This window comes from Tribolium castaneum, chromosome 1 (genome assembly GCF_031307605.1).
Source record: "Tribolium castaneum strain GA2 chromosome 1, icTriCast1.1, whole genome shotgun sequence".
NCBI classification, from domain to species: Eukaryota; Metazoa; Arthropoda; class Insecta; order Coleoptera; family Tenebrionidae; genus Tribolium; species Tribolium castaneum.
Window position 1 is genome coordinate 21,234,592 of NC_087394.1, and position 19,055 is coordinate 21,253,646.

Here is a 19,055-nt window from a genome sequence, read left to right on the forward strand (position 1 = left end):
GTGTCAGTTTGACTTAGTTAGAGGTTGTTCCATATCTGGTGGCGAACTGACAGTGACATAAAAGACTCTTAAAATGCACCCACTTGGTTAAAATAATGAAATACATAAGCGTGCATATTTTTTCTCGAAAATTTGTCATTTTAAGATTTTAAATTTTGAGGACGAAAATACATAGAAATATTACTTTTATTGTTAATAATTTGTTCATTATTCTTCATCTTATGTATTCTATTATATTTTTTAAAAAAGACTAACAGTGTGTTTGAAAGACATTTTATTACGAAGCCAAAAAGCGATTTTCTTTTCAATAGTAAACATAAGTTTAATGTCAAAGTTACAGTCACTTTTGACAGTGTTAGTTCGCCACCAAATTTGGAATAAGCTCTACATAATTCACTGTTATAATAAACGATAATTAAATATTATTGTTTATCTATCTATCTAACTTATTCGATAATGAACCACCTAAAAACTAAATTAAAATATGGAAGTTTGACAATTGTTGTTAATTTGTTGAAGTAAAATCCGTTTTTTGTGATTTTTTTCAAAAAGTGTAAGAAATAGGTATAGGAGGTATTGATAAAATTCACCATAAATATCGATGTTCTTTCGATTGCCGTTAAGAAAATAAGGTCGTTCCATTTGAAAAAACTGAGTTATAGCAGTTTTTTGATAACCATTTTGGAAAAATCATACTAGCCATGAATTTTGACAGATGACAATTTTGAAAATTCTAGAAGACATCAGACGTTCGGTTACCGAATGCAAAAAAAAATATTCGCTTATCGCAGAGTTCAAGAGCTGTGATATTTTAGGTAAACTCTTAGGTAAAAATTAACATATGTCAAAGACTATAACAGATATAAGTACCAACAACCTGAGTAAATGTTACTCAGCTTAAAAAGATGAATTCAAATACGTTATTAAAATGTGTAGTTACTATTTAAAATTTTAAACTTGGCGCCAATTTTTTGTATTTCCGGAAGCTCAGCCATTTTGAAAATAAGTTACTTGAACTCAGAATGGTCGACTTGGATCGTATACAAAATTTTAAAGTTCTAGCAATTTAGAAGATTTTAATGTAGGCCCTAAAAGAATCACCCAGTATAAATTCTAAATAGAAAACTTGACACTTGAACTAATCAACTTGTATTTTAATATAAGGGGCCCCAGTATACCATATGAAAACCATAGGGCTGTATGACGTGTTATTAAATCATTCTATCTGTTCCCCACTTTGTAACATGCAATCCGAAAAGTACTTTAGATTAGATCTGAATTGTGCAGTACAGTGTTGCACGTCACAATACAGATAGTGATATTTCATCTAAAATTACTCACTTTTTGTGATTATTTATTTCTAAGATAACATATTAAAAAAATTTACAGTACTATTACAAAGTTTCAGAGTCCCATCCTCATTCTGAAAAACTGTAATCTCACAACTGTGACGTGAACAGGAAGTTAACCTTTATAGAGATTAAATTGAAAACTGGATCCATTAAAAGATCTAAAATTATCTGCAAGTGACAAAGAAACAAAATGTCATCGAAACACAAAAGAATGTCTTCTGGAGTAAATATGAACCAGCCGACGCGACCTAACTTTCAACTGCCATAATTTTATCGTTATCTTAAACAAAGCGTTTTAGTGTTTAATTTAGATTACGCTGATATGATAAATGACTTTCTCTAGAAAATCCCGCAAATGCTTATTCAACATTCCAAAACCACATTCGATCTTTTTTCTATCAATATGATTCAGAACATTTGGTGCGTACACAAATAACGCATTTTAAAATCCCTATCCCGCATTTCATTTTCCATGTTAAATGCACCATGACATCCTACGACTTGAAAAAGATTTTTCTCGGAGCTCATCTCTCAAACCATTTTCTTGACATAATAGAACGACCAAATAAATAATAATTGTTTATTTTGCAAACAAAGCAAATGCGTTTTCGCTTCAAACTGACCCACTTTTCACATACTATTCAATAGAGTTTGTTTACCGTGCCAAAATTTATCCAAAAAATAAATTCGATATTTTTCAGATTTTTAGTAAATATTTTATAATGAACTGATTAGTAGTTGATAAATTTAATCAACCAGATCGTCATTTTAGGGAAACTGAATCGCGTCACGATTATTGATTTTACTGTAATGAGTTTTAATCACATTGAAAAGGAGACGAACCTTAAAACCAATATTAATCATCCGGGAAATTGCACGAGTGGAAGGCGCGAACGGCAAGAAACCGAAGGAATTTGTAATCACTTTACCGATTTTGAATATTGATCGTCTCGAATCTGAGAAAACTGTTCAAGATTTACAATCCCTTCAAGATGCAAAAAATATCAACTTATTTGTTCCAGCCACGGTCTGATTCGCCCAAAAAAGCAGCATTTATTCTGTGATTTGCGCGTTCAACTTTTGGGCGTGACTGCATCCTTATCCTCAATCGTCTCTGATTCCTGTGATGCACTTTCAACCAGCGAAAAATTACTATTTTAATTAGTCTGTTTTATCACAAAATCTCGTCCAATACAGTCGACATCTGCAAGAAATGCAGACAACAAAGCTTCTGCTGGTCATAGTAGCTTTCTTTGCGATATAATTGTCCATGACAACACAATTAAAAGCACGTATCAAAACCATATTGAACTTGTCATGTTGCAGAATGTTCGAGCTATTATTATCTGCTCTTTTATAATGAATTAAGTTTAACCACTAAACGGTGGCAAAAGCTATATAAGAAACATTTTCTTTAGAAGAGAAAGGCAATGGTTTTGCCCTCAAGCACTGATATTGCGATAGAAAGTTTGCCAAACCATTGTTTAGACCAATCGATGCTGAATAACAAAACTCAAACTCTAAATTCTTATCTCTCTCATATAATAATTTTGACCTTTACCTCACTTTTTCAAGTTTTTTAATTCAGTTCTAGTTCAGTTATTTTTAGTACAGCTAGTAAATATTTATTTTACCAATGTTAGATTTTTGTGACTTCCGTTTGAAACTACAATGTTATTTATTCCGGTCGTGACATTTTACATTTTTACCTCATAAGTTATCTTCGAATAGCCAACACATGCTAATTACGACAAATAAAACAATATCAGAAAAAATGAATCAAAACTTTTAGGCCTGCCGCACGCAACTTGAATCTGGAATGTTGGTGATTATTTATTACTGACTCTAGGAATTAAAATTTTGTTGAAAAATTTGCGAGAATACTTACTATTAGACATTGTGATTCTTTTATTAGTGAAATAGAAAGACTACTATACAGGGTGAGTCATTGATATGAACGTACTCGATTGCACTTACACTGTCAAAAATATCGAAATGAATCAAATGGCACTGGAAATGAAAAGTCAAAGTGCACGTTCTAACATTATTTTGCCCTATATACGGTATTTCATTTTTACAGTGCAGCCATTAACATAATTTTTTTAAATGGCACCTGCTGTATATCTGTACGTATTTAAATTTGCACTTTTTTAGGCTTCATAAATCAGCTTAGTTTTTGCAATTTACTTTAACCGTTTGGTAACTATTTAATTTTTTAATTACATATTTAGTGCGTCTAAAAATCGCAACTTATTTTTTTTAAATAGCACCCCCTGTAATTTATTACAGCGTCTTATTTAGTTATTTTATATCTTTTTTACCTCTCAAGTGTTGATAGTTGAAGAGATAATTTGGTTTTTCTTAAATTATTAAATAAAAATGATAGAAATTTAGAATGAAGAAATAAGGAAATAGAAAAAACTGAGGTAAAACAAATCAACAGCGATAACATTACTTACATTACGATACTGTTTAAAATGACGACTTTCTTAAGCAATAAAGTAAAACATTGGTTATTCTTTATAAATAGTCACCGCTTCTAATGTGGCATGATCAATTCTACCAAAAGCTTTTATAATTCTTTCTTGTTTATTTTCTTTGGTAGTGCCGTCGTTTTTTTATTTTTATTTAATGATTTCTTATCAAAATCAAAGTTTATATGTCGATGAGATTTGTATGCATTTTACATGAAAAATTCATTTTCACAACAAAATCAATACGTGACATACAAAAAACGCTAGTCTGATGTTGTTATATCAGAATTTATTGTTTTACATGGCACACTACGTTGGTATCCAAGAGATTTTATGTGCATTTTTCAGAAAAACCGGGTTATTTCCGAAACTTCAACTTGGAAAAAGATTTAAGAGATGAAAAAGATGTAAAATGAGATGCTGAATAATACTCAGTAATAAAATATAGAAAGTGCTATTTGAAAAAATTAAGTTATGGTCCTTCAAAGCTTACCAAAATGAATGTATCACAGCATGGTAATACTACAATGCAAATGGACAATCTTGTCGCCGAAAGATACCCCGACAGTTATTTACACACAGATAAAATCCCAACTCAATATCTCGAAAACCAAGAGCACTGCGATTTTTTATTATGTGCCTGCAGACGCAAAAAATGTAGAAAAAATTAAATAAAAAAAATTTAAAAAAACTTCTGAACGGTTAAAGCAAATTGAAAAAACTAAACTGATTTATAAAACCTAAAAAAGTGCACATTTAAATATGTACAAATATACAGAAGATGCCATTTAAAACAACAATGTTAAAGGCTGCACTTTAAAAATGAAACACCCTGTATAGGCCAAAATAATTTTGGAACGTGCACTTTGACTTCCCATTTGCAGTGCCATTTGATTTATTTCGATATCTTTAACAGTGTAGGTGCAATCGAGCACGCCCATATCAATGACTCACCATGTGTGTAATTTTTTAACAATTTATCTAAAATAAATTGGAACGATCGTTCGGTTGCAGGCACAGAGTAAATAAAGGTTTTGGCAGTAAATTCTTATTCACATGATTTAAGTGATACATGTCTTTCTCGTAATCAGCTTTTTAGTTAATCTGAAACCTACACTAAATTTTGTCCTACAAATTGTTGTTTTTTGCAACAACTTTAAAGAACATTCATACAAAATGTCTTCCAAACACGTGTTTTCCAACAAAGTAGAAAAATACATGTTTTAATAATGATATTCAATAACTCTAGAGACATATTAAAATTCTCTAATGGGAAGCTAATACGCTAAAACAACGCTCTACTACAACGTGCTTATGACGACGCATAGTTGACTGAAATATCTGAAAAAAAAATCAGAAAGCTTCCTTCAAATTTCAAAGAAGTTATAAAAATTACTCATCAAAGTCAAACAGCCTTTGACTAATGGTGAGATTAGCCCAAAAAAAATTTCGTTTTTTGATGATTTTCAAAAAATAATGCACAAATACATAAGTTTGAGTAATTTTCATTCTCACTCTGCTACCACTGCTAAATGCACGTATATTTCGGGATAAAAGGTAGTATTTTCTCTCCAATTAAAAATTACCGTTTATGATGATGATAATGATTTTATGCTTTTATTTTTCATTATAACGATCCATCAACTACTTGGTCAAAAGTACAGTGCAATACATTAGAGAAGACAATTTAGTGAGAGAAATAACATCATACAACCTGTATAAGCCTCTGTCCAAACCTTTTGAAGCAACATGTATATTTTATTATATAACAAAAAAAAATAAGAAAACCTGAGATAAAACTAATTTTTATTGCATTTTTTTGAAAAAAAAAACTTGGTGAGCAACTTCCAGTGAGTCAGCTGGTATTCCACCATTTCTTCCGCGTGTAGGTTTCCAAAGTGTTCAAGTCAATGACGCACCATAAAAATGTGCATACCAAAAGCAAGCTACTTAAAATATTTATTTCTCGCGTAAAGTTGCAAATAAATTCCAAATTCGACTAAAAATTCCAGTCATTAGAAATTCTTGTCCTTCGCAAGTCAAGATCATGTCACTTCCTTTTAGATCGCTTCGACTTTTTACACATTGTCGTCGACACGAAAAGACCAAATGAAGCATCTCAACTCGTCGTCTCTTCAACTGTTATTTATGTACATGCAATAAATCATAATAAAGTAAATCTTAACCTCGTCGTTAGAATCGCGACTTGCATTTTAAATGCATTACGTGACGAGCTAAAGTGGCACTGACAATAATAATTGGCATTGTCCGGTAGAACAGAATTTCTTAAAGTTCACGCTCGATCATCGGATGCAACTTGTAAACGATAACGATTTTCACGTCAATAAACCCTTCAACTGTGACTCATAAATGGGCCCAATTATGTACAGAGCGACGGTTTTATGGTAACAACGAAGCCACTGAAAATACTGTCACGTGTGAGCGTCATTGTTCGACGAAATTTAAAATTCAAATTTTTCACTTTTTATCAAAACCTGACCCAACCTAACTCGGTAACGTCAACTTCCTGTTTTCGACAAAATAAATCGTTTAAGCGAAAGGAAGTGTTAAACCATCAAGATCCACCGATAACACATCATACAATAATTAGGTTCACTGCACTCAAGACTGAGACGTAAATTGAAGATTTTAATTTGAGGCAGTTATCACATTTATTAGCATCATTATTCTAACACTCCAAGTTTTTACAGCAAGAAGCAAAAACGTTTCCTTTCACTGCACGACTAATTATTTCCAAAGGATTCACGACTCAGTTCTCTGTTTCCTCCAAATTATTCAGACGTCTCAAACAATAAGATCGATTTTATTGGGTTGGAAGAGGCCCCAGGACACGATCTATAGACGATAACGAAATTAGAACAAACGACAACCTTCCGCACCTGAAATCCACAGCAAAGGCTCGAAATTGAACACAATGAGAGAAAAAAGATTTTATTGCACAGGCCACCAGTAAGATACAACCTTGAAAATAATGACTCACGTCTAATTTATGCAATTTATAGAAATTTTATAAATTACGTCGTTAAAGCAATTTGATTGGACACGAAACTGGATATCTCTCAGAGGCTCACTAGAGCTGAATTATTTTGATTTTGGGAATCAATCAAAATAGAAAATGCTAAAATGAAACATTTTTATAAAAAATCTTTCTTAACGTGTCGCTACAAATGTTTGTATTCGTTTCGGTGACGCTGACTCATACGCTAAAAAACAGGTAGTCAATTAAACAGTTCACAATACTTGCGATTTTAAAGCATTGCTCATTCATTAATTACATAACTGGAAAACAAGTGCTTGAAGCTTGTTAAATGAGGTACACTCTTGGAATTGAGAAAAATCCAGGTGTGGCCCTTGCAATAATTTATAAAAAGACATGGCAGTTCGTAATACCTTTCTGTGGTTCAAGACCGTCAAAATATGGTAAGAATCTAAAAAATGTACACATTTTCGATTGAAAAAATGTATGTCAAACCTGATCCTCCAGCAGTGACCAGTGCAATGGTTCGTAAACAAAGTGTACCACGCGAAGTGGCACAGCCCCTTTCGCGTAAATTCGCCACAACTTTTTCAAATTTTGGACACGAAATGCATTTATTGATTGAGAAGTGGGAATCTTTGGGCTAAAGCCCAAAAGGCTTACCTTCTGATAACTCTAAATCTAGTTCGGCTAGTTTTTCCCGCACATCCTCCGGTAGTTTGGAAATGTCCACGTTTAGGTCCCCCATGACTTAAAAAAACTAACTTTTCACATGTAAACAATACATAAAACACTCTCGTTACACCGCACTTGCCATTGCTTCACCGTACTTCTACCATTTTAGAAATTTTGATAGATTGCCGGATCGGTATTATAGAGCTCTGTCCGGTTGTCAAAGTGACAGGTTGGGAAGTTGGTCACACTGTAATTTTTCTAAAAACTACCCACCCCCCTTTCTTATTTTTTTTAAATGTTATAAATGCAAAAAGCGTTTGCTAACATTGAGAATCTGGTTTCATTTATGCAAAATACAGTTTTATTTTATTGTGCTTTAATCTAGCCTCTGCCCGCTAGGTGGCAAAAGCAGTCACGTTTTGAATTAAATACAGATTAACCCAAAGGTCTATAACTTTTTTGTTACATGAAATATTACCATGCTGTTTTCACTATTCAACAGATCGACTTAAAGTCCACAAATTTAAAATATTTTTATTATACACAAGGTGTTGTTACAGGGTTGTGAACCAAAGTTATATTTTTTAAATGGAAAATGGAACACATATTTTTGCATAATTTGATCCTACACAAAAAATAATGTAACTTTGTATGAATCATTATGGGCCTATCCCTTTCGATTCGGAATTATTCAACTTTTCGTTATAAAAAAGACCATTTTTTGAAAAATCACAGCGAGTTCGCCAATGAATATTTTCCGATAAATTTGCAAGAGAAAAACTCGGAATATCTCCTAATTTTGGCAATAGTCGACTTTTACTTGAAACACGCATGTAATGTACAGGGTGCTGCATTTTGGATGTCCGAATAGAGGATCTCCGAAACTAAGAGCTTTAGAGAAAAACGAGTAACACGTTCTCGGGTCCGTTTTTTGAATTAATAATTTTGGTCAAAACTACATCCCACTATCGTCTTTTGTTGTTGACTTATAAACAAAAGTTGACATTTTAGCGAAATCTTAAAAAATTCATCGGCGGCTGTGATATTTTTGGAAAGCTTATTTTTTTCTGATTTGATACGTCTATTTGTGGAATACATTATTTCTAAATATTTAAGAAAAAACAAAACATTTCTCTTTTTCTTCATAGTAGGCCACGAAAAAATTATGAAAATTGTATTACCCAACAAATATTTATAATTTATAATTATTTATAAACACAGCATGATAAATTATTATTAGATGAAATTTTTGCAATTAATAAAAATTATTAGTTTTTAGATTTAAAATGGCAAGTTTACATTGACATGTTGGAAAAAAAAGAAAAAATTTATTAATTGTATGATTGCTTGTAAATAAAATTTTATTTTACAAAAAAATGACAATCCAAACCCCCAAAATCACATTCCATCTGCGGTAAAAAAATACACAACTTTATTAACGTCACCTTCATTGCACTTCAATAAATCATAAAAAAGTGTCCAGTCAAATTTTTTATGTAATTAAAATTTGCGACGATTGTATATTTCTTCAAATAAAAGAACTTTAATATAGCTTATTTTTTTAATTTCACATTTGTTACTTTAATAACCGTTCACAAAATTTCTAAATTATTCACACCTTTTATGTGAAATAATTTTTCCATGGCCCACTAATTTCAAATATTTTAAATATATTTTTTATCAAAAATATATAAAAATATCAAACTATATTTGTATTGTTTTCAGTTCAGAAAAAAATAAGCTTTTCGAAAGTATTATAGCCAACTATGATTCTCATTTAAAAAATACAACTTTATGTTATTACAGTTAAACAAATGATTAAAAAAAAACCGCTGATAACATTGTTAAATTCTCTGTAAAAAATGAGCCTTATAGTGTCTTTGTTTTAAATGTGTATCTTTTATAATAAGGAAGATATAATTTTTTATGATTACACTAAAATGTCAACTTTTGTTTATAAGTCGAAAGCAAAAAATGATAGCGGTATGCGGTTTTGTCTAAAATTAATTTCTTAGAAAACGGATTAAAGAATGTGTCACTCGTTTTTCTCTAAACCTCTTAGTTTCGGAGATCAAGATTTGGACATATAAAACTGTACACTGTACATTATCTGCGTGATTCAAGTAAAAGACGACTATTTGATAAAACTGCAAGGTATTCTGCGTTTTTCTGTAGTAAATTTGTCGAAAAATATTCATTGGCGACTTCGTAGTAATTTTACAAAAATTGATCTTTGTTATAACGAAAAGTGAAATAATTCCGAAACGAAATGAGATAGACCCATAATAATTTATACAAAGTTACATTATTTCTTTATGTAGAATCTAATTATGCAAAAATATATAGGGTGTTCCATTTAAAAAATATAACTTTCGTTTCACCACCCTGTGTATAATAAAAATATTTTTAGTTTGTGGATTTTATCTATTGGATAATAAAATCTGCATAGCAATATTTCAAATAAAAAAGTTATAGACCAATTACACACCACTGAGACACCCTGTATTTCAAATGTTACGCGCAGCTTTTAATAAATTGGATTTGCATTAAACCTTCGAATTAAAATCGACTTAAACAGAGTATTTGCTACACTTATGAATAAAATAAACACCCAACTAAATTTGCTAAAGTTTATTTATGCAATTATGTGGGAAGCCCCGAAGTCACGTTACAAGACGTATTTCTAATTTGTTCTGAAACATCTATAAGACCATCTAACTCAGACTCAAGCTTATGTAGCTTTTCAGTAGATTCAATAGCCACCTCCAGGTCTTCGATTTCTTTTTTAGTTTTTTTTATTTCTTCGTCACTTGGTATAACGTCTAGAATCTGCGTGTATTCTTTTAGAAGCAACTTTTTTTCTCTAATATCTGCTAAATACTGGAATATTTGCAATAAAAACAATAGAAAAAATAATTCTGCTTTTACTTACTTTTCTTGTGTCATACTTTAATATAGTTTTTTTCTCATCTTCAGTAAAATCAATATCGTCGAATATCTTTTCCAAATTCGCCAGCTCATCATTTATGTCACGGAGTAATTTCTCCGACTGTTTATCAACTGTAGGCTGAAATCCTGTTTTTGTAAAAGTGTTTTCATATTTGTTTAATTCTATATTCATTTCATTGACATTATTTTCAATATTTGAAATACTTTTTGCTACCGCTTTTCCATTATTAATCAACTGTTGATTGAACTTTTTACTTGAATCTAAAATGTAAAAAACATAATTTTCATAAAATCATAAAACAGTTTGTTGCACCTACCTTCTAAAAGCTCCTTTAGTACATTCGTATTATTTCTCAAATATTCGATAATATGTTTCAATCTTTCTTCCGAGTCATTTATGTAATTTTCAACCAGATTTACAGGAAGTTTAATCTCGTCAAAATATTTTTTCACATTTTCTGTTTCTTTGAGTATTTGATCCACCCTTTCATTTACAATCTTGGCTCTATTCATTTCCTCACCGTATATTTTACCAACATCATTATAACTTTTCACAAGTCCATTTAGAACACTTTCAAATTCTTTGTATTTGTTTAGGCCTTGGTGGCACACTTCAGATACATTTCTCCCAATCCTAACCGAGTCTTCAATTTTGTTTTTGTATTTTTCGGCCTCATTCAAAATTTCATTAACTGAACTGTTATAGTTTGAAAAATTTAACAACTCTTGCAATATTTCATCGACCAAGTTTTGATCTTTTTTTATACTTTGTTCTGTGTCATTTAATTTTGTAAGAATGTTATCTTGCTTCACTTTCAGTTTTCTCGTTTCTTCCTCTATTGTCTGCAATTCATTGATATTTTTTTCGAGATTATTCAGGTCATATATTTTAGAAACGTTAACCGAAGAAGATGATGAATTAAAGAGATCGATAAGTCGAGTTAATTCATCATAGCTAATGTTTACACTTTGATAACACTTTTGTTGTTCGAGTTTACTGTTCTTTGCAGCACCTGAAATATTTAGTTGAGACCGAGTTTAAAAAATTTTGGCTTGTTGCTTACCAACAGCACAAAAATAGATGCAACAAAAAATCCATATCAATGTACCCATTTCTGTGTCGTGTTGCAAACTAATAGTAATATAAATACAACGCTGTTTGCACAAGATTCGTAATCTACTGATAAGGATTTAATAAAAGTACAATGCACCGGTTTCGGCGAAAGACAAAATCCAATAAAATTGAAATTTTATTGTTCCAAATTATACACAATATTTACAACAAAGAATTGAGTATACTTAACACTTTTAGAACACAAAATATGGCAGTAATGAAACTACGTAATAAAAATATCTTAGTGTAAAATTGTGATAGAATCTTTGGTATTAAAAACTATGAAAAAATATAGTATATAACCTAAATCTACAAGGATAAGTATCTGAACGAATTTAAGGTTCAAGTTCGAGTCGCTTGAAACAGCCATCAGGAAGCGCCTTCGCTATTTGTTCAACGTTCTCAACTTCCCTCTGCAGTTGATCAATTTGCGTCTTGTAAAAATTAATCAAGTCGTTCTGTCCCTTTTGTTTCTCCCGCAAGTCATTCAGTTTCTCGTCAAGTTTAGCTTCATTGACTTTTTCTTCAGCCTTCCGCAGCTCCTTCTCCAATACGTCCAACTCGTTGTCATCAATTTGTGGCAAATTCCCCAATTCGGCTAAAATACTTTGCACATTCTTCGTCAAGTCGCTGACTTTCTTCGACACTTCTTCAGTCTCTTTACCAGCCCGTCCGACCTGAAACACCACATTCAAAACCAAGAACCACCAGCAACTAACTCACTTTTTCTTTGGCTTGGTTGATCAGCGTATCATTCGACCTCGTTTCCTGAATAAGGGTCCGTAAAGCCGACTGGGTCGCCTCCACTCGATCAGCCATCAAATCCGCTTCTTCGTTCAAGCCTGAGGCGTTCTGGAACAGCAAATCGGCGTCGTTTTTGATATTTTCGGCGTTAGCTGAGGCGTTTTTGGCAAGTTCGTTCGCTTGGAGTGCCCTCTTCAGCGCTGCATCAGCATTGCCTTTGGCTTCCCGAAGCGTCAGTTCCGCATCTGTAGCCTTGTCGAACGCATCATCAATCATCTCTTGGATTTCATCGACTTCCTTTAACGCCTCTTCGGAGGCGGCTCTACTGTCCTGCACCTGTTTATCGAAATCTGAAACAACAGTCAAATTATAATCGGTGGAAAACATTCCTAGAAAATTTGATTTTTTTAAACGCTTCCTTTATGCTTGGGTAGATATACAGCGTGTTAGGGAATGGTTTCGCAAAAATTTAAAGGTAGAAAGAGATATTAAGCAAAATTTATGAAAATCAAAAATGCATAGTTTTCCCAAAAAATTGTTCTGAAATTAAATTCCCAAATTTTGACAACCGCTGATCTAGATTTATAAGAATTTGCGTAAATTTTAATGTTATTAACAGCAGAAACAGCAGAGGTAAATTAATATCTTGGTTCACTACGTTATTCTTCTATTTTAATTTGTGTTATGTTATAAAATTTTACGAAAAAAACAAACCAGGCCAGAACCAGGACCTCCCTCACAAAAGAACATGTTAGCCACGATTTTGAAAAATTCTCAAAACGACCATACGTCACCATCTCCATTATGTTTAATGAAAGAAATAACTGCAACTAAACTACTAAAAGCCACACAGTGGCTCTCAACAGGTAGGTTAATAAAAACTTCTGAAGAAAAACCACACTTTTTGGAAAAATGACGTACGGGTTTTTAATTCGTCTGAGCATGACAAATTCACATACGAAATATTGTTAAGCCATTCCCTAACACCCTGTATATTAAAAATCCCCTAAAGTGGGAGGGGGCGAACTCGAGGAGGAGGAGGGAGTTAAAACTGCAATTTTTTGTTTTTTGTGCTTATATTTCGAAAACAATCACTCCAATCAATTTTTATCACCTTACCAAAATTAAAGCTCATAAAATTTCCTTCAAAATGGTCATACGCATTTTTTTCCGAGGACTAACCGTAGGCGAGCTACTAGCTCCTGAAGTTTGGAGTCTACATTACACTTGCATTTACTAAACACTAGCAGTCGCTTGCGGTTTCAGACGCATGTCCACAACTATTTTGAAACCCAGAAAAACAAAGCAAGAATTTAGTAACAATTAAAAGTAGAAACACAAAATTTTATTGTGAACTTTAAAACCGTGATCCAATACAAACCCGAGTTACTTTTGGTTGTTTTCGTAATTGCAAACAAGCTTTTATTTCCTGTTATCATTATTTAACCACCTTGCGGGTGTAATTTCCAATAATCCAGAAATACATGTTCTCAGGAATATAACATCAAATTGTGATGTATTTTTTTATTTAACTCCTTTGGAGATGGAATTTCTAAAAATCATGAGTTTCCTCTTTTTTAACCGATTTTCTAAATGTCAATTTTCATGATTATAGTTTCAGCAACCAATGATTTTTTCATTTAACCCTCTTGCGGGAATTTAACGGAAAGCTCAATTATCAATTTTCAGAAATATATTTTTATTTTGCACAGGGTGGTGAACCAAAGTTATATTTTGTTAAATGGAACACCTTAATTTTTGCATAATTGGAATCTACTCAAAATGATAATGTAACTTTATATAAACTATTATGGGTGTATCTTTTTTCGTTTTGGAATTATTCAACTTTTCGTTATAAAAAAGACCAATTTTTGAAAAATCACTGCAAAGTCGCCTATGAATATTTTCCGGAAAATTTGCAACCAAAAAATTCAGGATACCTTGTAGTTTTAGCAAATAGACGACTTTTAGTTAAAGCACGCAGATAATACGCAGAGTGTGCCAAAACGCAAAAAGTTAAATAACTAATTTTTTTCTTAGAACAGCCTGTAGTTTTTTTATGTATCGATAGAATTTTTGATAAGCTTTCTAACGCTATGGAGTTTGCATAGCAAATTTAAAATATTTTTCGAGATTTTCCAAAAAAATTATTTTATTACAAAAAAATTTGTTATCCTAGCATCTGATAAGTCAAATGGTAATTTATTTTTTGACATGTACGAATGTGACTACAAGTAATCTAATTATTATATAATAATATAAATGAATTTTGCTCATCTAGAATTAATAATAAAATAAATAAAAAAGAAAAAAAATTGAACGCTTTAAGAAATATTTCAAATTTTCTAAAGGTACAAATGGCATATCTTTAAAAAGCTTTTGAAAAATGCTATCGATACGTGTAAAGAAATACATGATGTTCCATTTGAAAAAAAATGAGTTATTCAACTTTTTGCGTTTTGGCAAACACTGTACATTTATTGCATGTTTCAAGTAAAAGTCGACTATTGGTATTAATTATTAATTAAAATACATGATTTTTTTGCGTAGAATCCAATTATGTAAATAATATAGGGTGTTCCATTACAAAAATATAACTTTAGTTTACCAGACTGTATACAGCACCCTGTGTACAATAATAAGATTTTTAGTTCTATCGGATAATAAGAACGACATGGCAATATTTCAAATAATAAAAAAGTTATAGACCGGTTACGCACCCCTGGGTCACCCTGTAGTAAACCTCGTTGGGAAATAATTTCTAAAATATTATGAAATACGTGTTTCTCCATTTTTCATTGAATGCCCAGATGCAAATTTTGTAAATAAAAGTTTAAACACGACGAATTTTTATATTTAACTCCCTTGGGGGTGGGATTTTGAAAAGTCCTAGAACATGCGTTTTTCATCTTTAACCGAAAGCTTAAGTATCAATTTGCATAGATATAATTTTTAAATCATGGATTTTCATATAAATTTTAGCACCCTATCTAACCCCCTCGAGGGATTTGTGAAAATCCTGAAATACACTTCTCTTTTTTGACTGAATTACATTTGTAATTTTAAGAATGAAGAATTTTTACGTTTAACCGCTTGGGGGTTCTTCATGCCTACGTTATAAAACCTATCTACAAGAAAAATTTTAACCTTCTATACCCAGCCGTTTAGGCTGTGCGTTGATAGGCCAGTCAGTCAGGACATGCAATTTTATATAGTATACAGATTGTCTCAAGATTGACGCCCGTGCTTTTAGGATTTGTTTCAGGAGACTAAAACAAATCGAAAGTAAAGAGTGAAAAATAGTCCGATCGGACTTCGTTATCGAGTTATTGGTAAAAAACTCAAATTTAAAATTTAAACATTAAATTTTATTTAAAGCATATTTACCATAATTGTAGTCCCAAAATATGCTACGATGCGATTTGGAAACTTTTCCGCATGTGCACTAGCCTCAGCAGTGGCATTGCCATCATACACACAACTAACTTATAGCCAAGCTTTTAACATAACGACAAAATCTCGAATCCACTGATGCAGTAGTATCATTTTAAACATACAGAATCGAAGGACATTAATAATACTTGTCACTAGAGAAAGCGATTAAAAGAATTTTAACATCGCTAACATCAACTAATGAATTATGTTACACAAATAATTGAAAGACAGCATAAAGCTTATTATTTACAGTTTTATCAATATCTCGATAACAAAGAATAATTGGAAATTTTTTTACTCTTAACTTTCGATTTGTATTAGCCCCTTGAATCAAATTCCTATAGCACGGGCGTCAATTTTGAGTCTGTATAGATTAGCATATCATAAGATTCATACGTGCTCATGTGGAAATAGTGTGTGTAAAGCGTTCCCCAAGTATGCCAATGAAAGGAAATGAGGGAGGAAATTACTCTCTTCCCTCGGGCTCTCCAGTTGAAGACCACAGTTCTTCATCTGACGATGGGCCAAAAATTTTTATAGAAAGAAATATTGGACTCAATGCTTTCAGTTCATTATAAGTTTTATTCAAAACATCTATATTAAAAATCATCTATCTGTTAATATTGTAGTGAACAAAACTGTAATTCAGTTTTCAATGTTTGAGATAATGACGAAAATGCAGCATAAAGACGACTCTGAAGACTTCAGTGACCCTCATGTCTCCCCTTTCTCCTCTAATAAAGTATTAGACCCAATAAATTCAATTTATTGTCGATTTTTCAAATCACAAGACATTCTCATATAAAGCAAATTTTTTTAAATTCCTTCCAGCCCTATAACCCACTTCTGGGTTAGTCCTACAAGAGGAAATTTCAAAGCTTTAACTTAGGTAAGATAATAAAAACTGATAGGAGTGATAGTTTCCGAGATTATAAGAAAAAAACCAAAAAATGTCATCTACAATCCCCTCCCAAGTCTAAAGAAAGCGTTTAAAAAATTACAACTCTAGGAATTTTTTCCAACGATCGCCTTATTTTTACCTAATTTGATTGGACTAAAAAATTCAGTCAAGGGAACAACTTACGTGTCAAAATTTTGTACGTTTCTTTGGTCGAGTTCAAAATGTTGTTGCCCATCTTAACGGCAGCTTCGGCGTGACTTTTATACAAATATATTTCCTGCAACAAATCGGCAGTATCGTCTTGTTGAATATTAGCACGATCAAGTTGTTCGCGCCCTCTGAACAACTGTTCGTCAATCTCCACCAACAGTTTATTACTCTCGGAAAGAATCTTATTGGTGTCGTTTCGCAACTGCAAAGCCTCTTGTTTGACTCTCTTCGCTTTTTCCTTAAGTTTCGGAATGTCAATTTCGGGAATGACTAAATTAGTGACTTCGTTTAGCAAAGCTAAAGCGTCTTTCTTCGTTTCTCGCGCTCTGTCGCTGACTTCCTGAGTCCATTCCTTGGTTTTGTTGAGTTTGATTTCGGTATTTACTAGTTCTGATCGTATTTGTCTTTCCGTTTCGCTAACATTATTTTGTTTTCTGATGGCGTTTTTGGCAATTTCGTAAGCTTCGTTCGATTTGTTCTTAGCCTCGTTGGCTTTTTGGGTTAGAGCGTCCGCGTCGGCATCAAGTTGGTCGGCAATTTCCCGAGCTTCGTGGGCAATTTGGGTCATCCGATCGGATTGTTGACCTACAATCTGGGCCCGCTTCCATGCACTGTCTAGAGCTTTTCTTCCACGAACGTCCAGATCTTCGAATGCATCGTTCAACTTGTCTTCAGTTTCGGCTAAAAGATTGTCAGTGTTTTCGATGTTGTGCTCAGCGGCGGTGGCTTTTTCGTTGGCGAGATAGACATTTTCGTCGATGGCGGAAAGTGTCCGTGATATTTCTTTCTCTCGGTTTCTTATGTCGCGGACTTGTTGGATGATACTGTTCTCTCCAGTCGCATTCTTCACTTTTTCGTGGAAAGCATCAATGTTGGTTTGGAGTTTTTCCAGTTCTGTTGGAAATTCGTCATCGTCTATAACAGTTGGCCGTCTTTCGATTTCATCAAGAATGTCGCTGAGTTTTGAGAGTTTTTCTTGGTGTTCTTTTGACGCGTCTTGGACTAAGTTGTAACATTCAGGACAGTCGATACAGCCTCTTTGCCGGTCGTATTTGTTTTCCTTGCATCGGTCACATCTGCGTCCTTCAACGTTATCCAAACACGGGCATTGTCCAGAAGGATCGCACTGATGGTCTCTCGAACCGATTTTGTCACACTCGCATTCCTTGCAGCCCTCGGAAGAGAATCCGTATTTGAAAGGCTCACAGTGGTCACAGCGAAGACTGTAAAAAAAATGTAAAACATGAGCTTCTAACATTTCAAAATAAATAGAGCTATTTTTCTAAAACTTTTGAATGACTTCCGGCAAGGTTTACAAATTATATAGAATGTCTCAAAATTGGCGAATTCCGAGTTCAGAGCGTTGTAAAAAATAACTTCAGTAGTCCAAATGTAGAAATATAATAAAAATTTAGGACAAAGCTAAATTGGTTTGAAGATCAATCTTTGAACTGCGTTTTAAAACAATTTTTCAAAAGAATAACTTCATTTTGGAGTAAAAAATTCTTAAATTTTTGGAATTTGCCGTTTCATTTTGAAGACAAAACACAAAAATTTTAGCTTTTTTTACTCCAAAATGAAGTTAATTTTCCGAGAAATTGTTTTTTCCACAATCATCTACAAATACAATAAACAGTGAAATTTTTAGCCTACATTTGAAAAGTACCAATATACCAAGTGCACTTTCAAACCAATATATCTTTGTAAGGATGCTCCGAATTTTCATTTTGTTTCTACATTTGGACTATTGAAGTGATTTTCTAGAACGCTCTGAACTCGAAATTCGCCAATTTTGAGACATTTTGTATTTTAATCAAAAAGGTACGGAGTCGTTGCATCTCTGACACAAGCATCTTTTACACGTTTTTATAAAAAAAAAGTCTTAATAAAAAATTTGCAAAAAAATGTTATAGACAAGAATTTTTTATTTCGTTAAAAGGGAAGGCTTTCTAAACATACTTATTAAAATTTCCACATATTACAAAAAGAAACTAATGGGCGCCATTCCATTTTTTTTTAATGTTACAGGAGACCTTCTGACGGAGATTTTCTGAGGCTCTGTTTTAAAACAGAAGCTCACTACTACTAAGTAGCACTAGCCAGCCACATTTTCTGCACTGTTTTACAAGATTTTTTCAAAGAGTGTTGTATCTTTTGCAGACGAAAACAAAAAACAAAGAAGAACGGCACTTCACTTTTTTAA

General features: G+C 32.5%; 2 protein-coding genes and 2 long non-coding RNA genes across 7 annotated transcripts in view; 1 reads left to right on the top strand and 3 right to left on the bottom strand.

Annotated features, from left to right (window-relative positions):
- The window catches only part of DIP2 (DISCO Interacting Protein 2), a 169,428-nt gene extending 161,728 nt beyond the window's left edge, over positions 1 to 7,700 (bottom strand). For all 3 annotated transcript variants that reach the window (XM_064358368.1, XM_064358362.1, XM_008201023.3), the window contains exon 1: positions 7,488 to 7,700. In XM_064358368.1, the coding sequence (XP_064214438.1) occupies positions 7,488 to 7,572 (85 nt within the window). In that variant the 5' untranslated portion in view covers positions 7,573 to 7,700. The remainder of the gene's footprint in view (positions 1 to 7,487) is intronic.
- LOC107397565 (uncharacterized) lies at positions 5,768 to 7,156 on the top strand. Its single transcript, XR_001574648.2, has 3 exons — positions 5,768 to 6,485; positions 6,538 to 6,796; positions 6,850 to 7,156. It is a non-coding gene; the product is annotated as an uncharacterized LOC107397565 (long non-coding RNA).
- On the bottom strand, positions 6,763 to 7,481 carry LOC135266919 (uncharacterized). The gene is made up of 3 exons (XR_010335138.1): positions 7,320 to 7,481; positions 7,123 to 7,275; positions 6,763 to 7,050 (listed from the first exon to the last, which is right to left on the bottom strand). It is a non-coding gene; the product is annotated as an uncharacterized LOC135266919 (long non-coding RNA).
- A 2,415-nt stretch (positions 7,701 to 10,115) lies between the features above and the next one.
- LanB2 (Laminin B2) overlaps positions 10,116 to 19,055 on the bottom strand; it is an 85,431-nt gene continuing 76,491 nt past the window's right edge. For both annotated transcript variants that reach the window (XM_963539.4, XM_008201012.3), the window contains 6 exons: positions 16,826 to 18,075; positions 12,286 to 12,656; positions 11,513 to 12,239; positions 10,766 to 11,461; positions 10,432 to 10,709; positions 10,116 to 10,379 (listed from right to left, as the gene is read on the bottom strand). In XM_963539.4, the coding sequence (XP_968632.1) occupies positions 11,898 to 12,239; positions 12,286 to 12,656; positions 16,826 to 18,075 (1,963 nt within the window). In that variant the 3' untranslated portion in view covers positions 10,116 to 10,379; positions 10,432 to 10,709; positions 10,766 to 11,461; positions 11,513 to 11,897. The remainder of the gene's footprint in view (positions 10,380 to 10,431; positions 10,710 to 10,765; positions 11,462 to 11,512; positions 12,240 to 12,285; positions 12,657 to 16,825; positions 18,076 to 19,055) is intronic.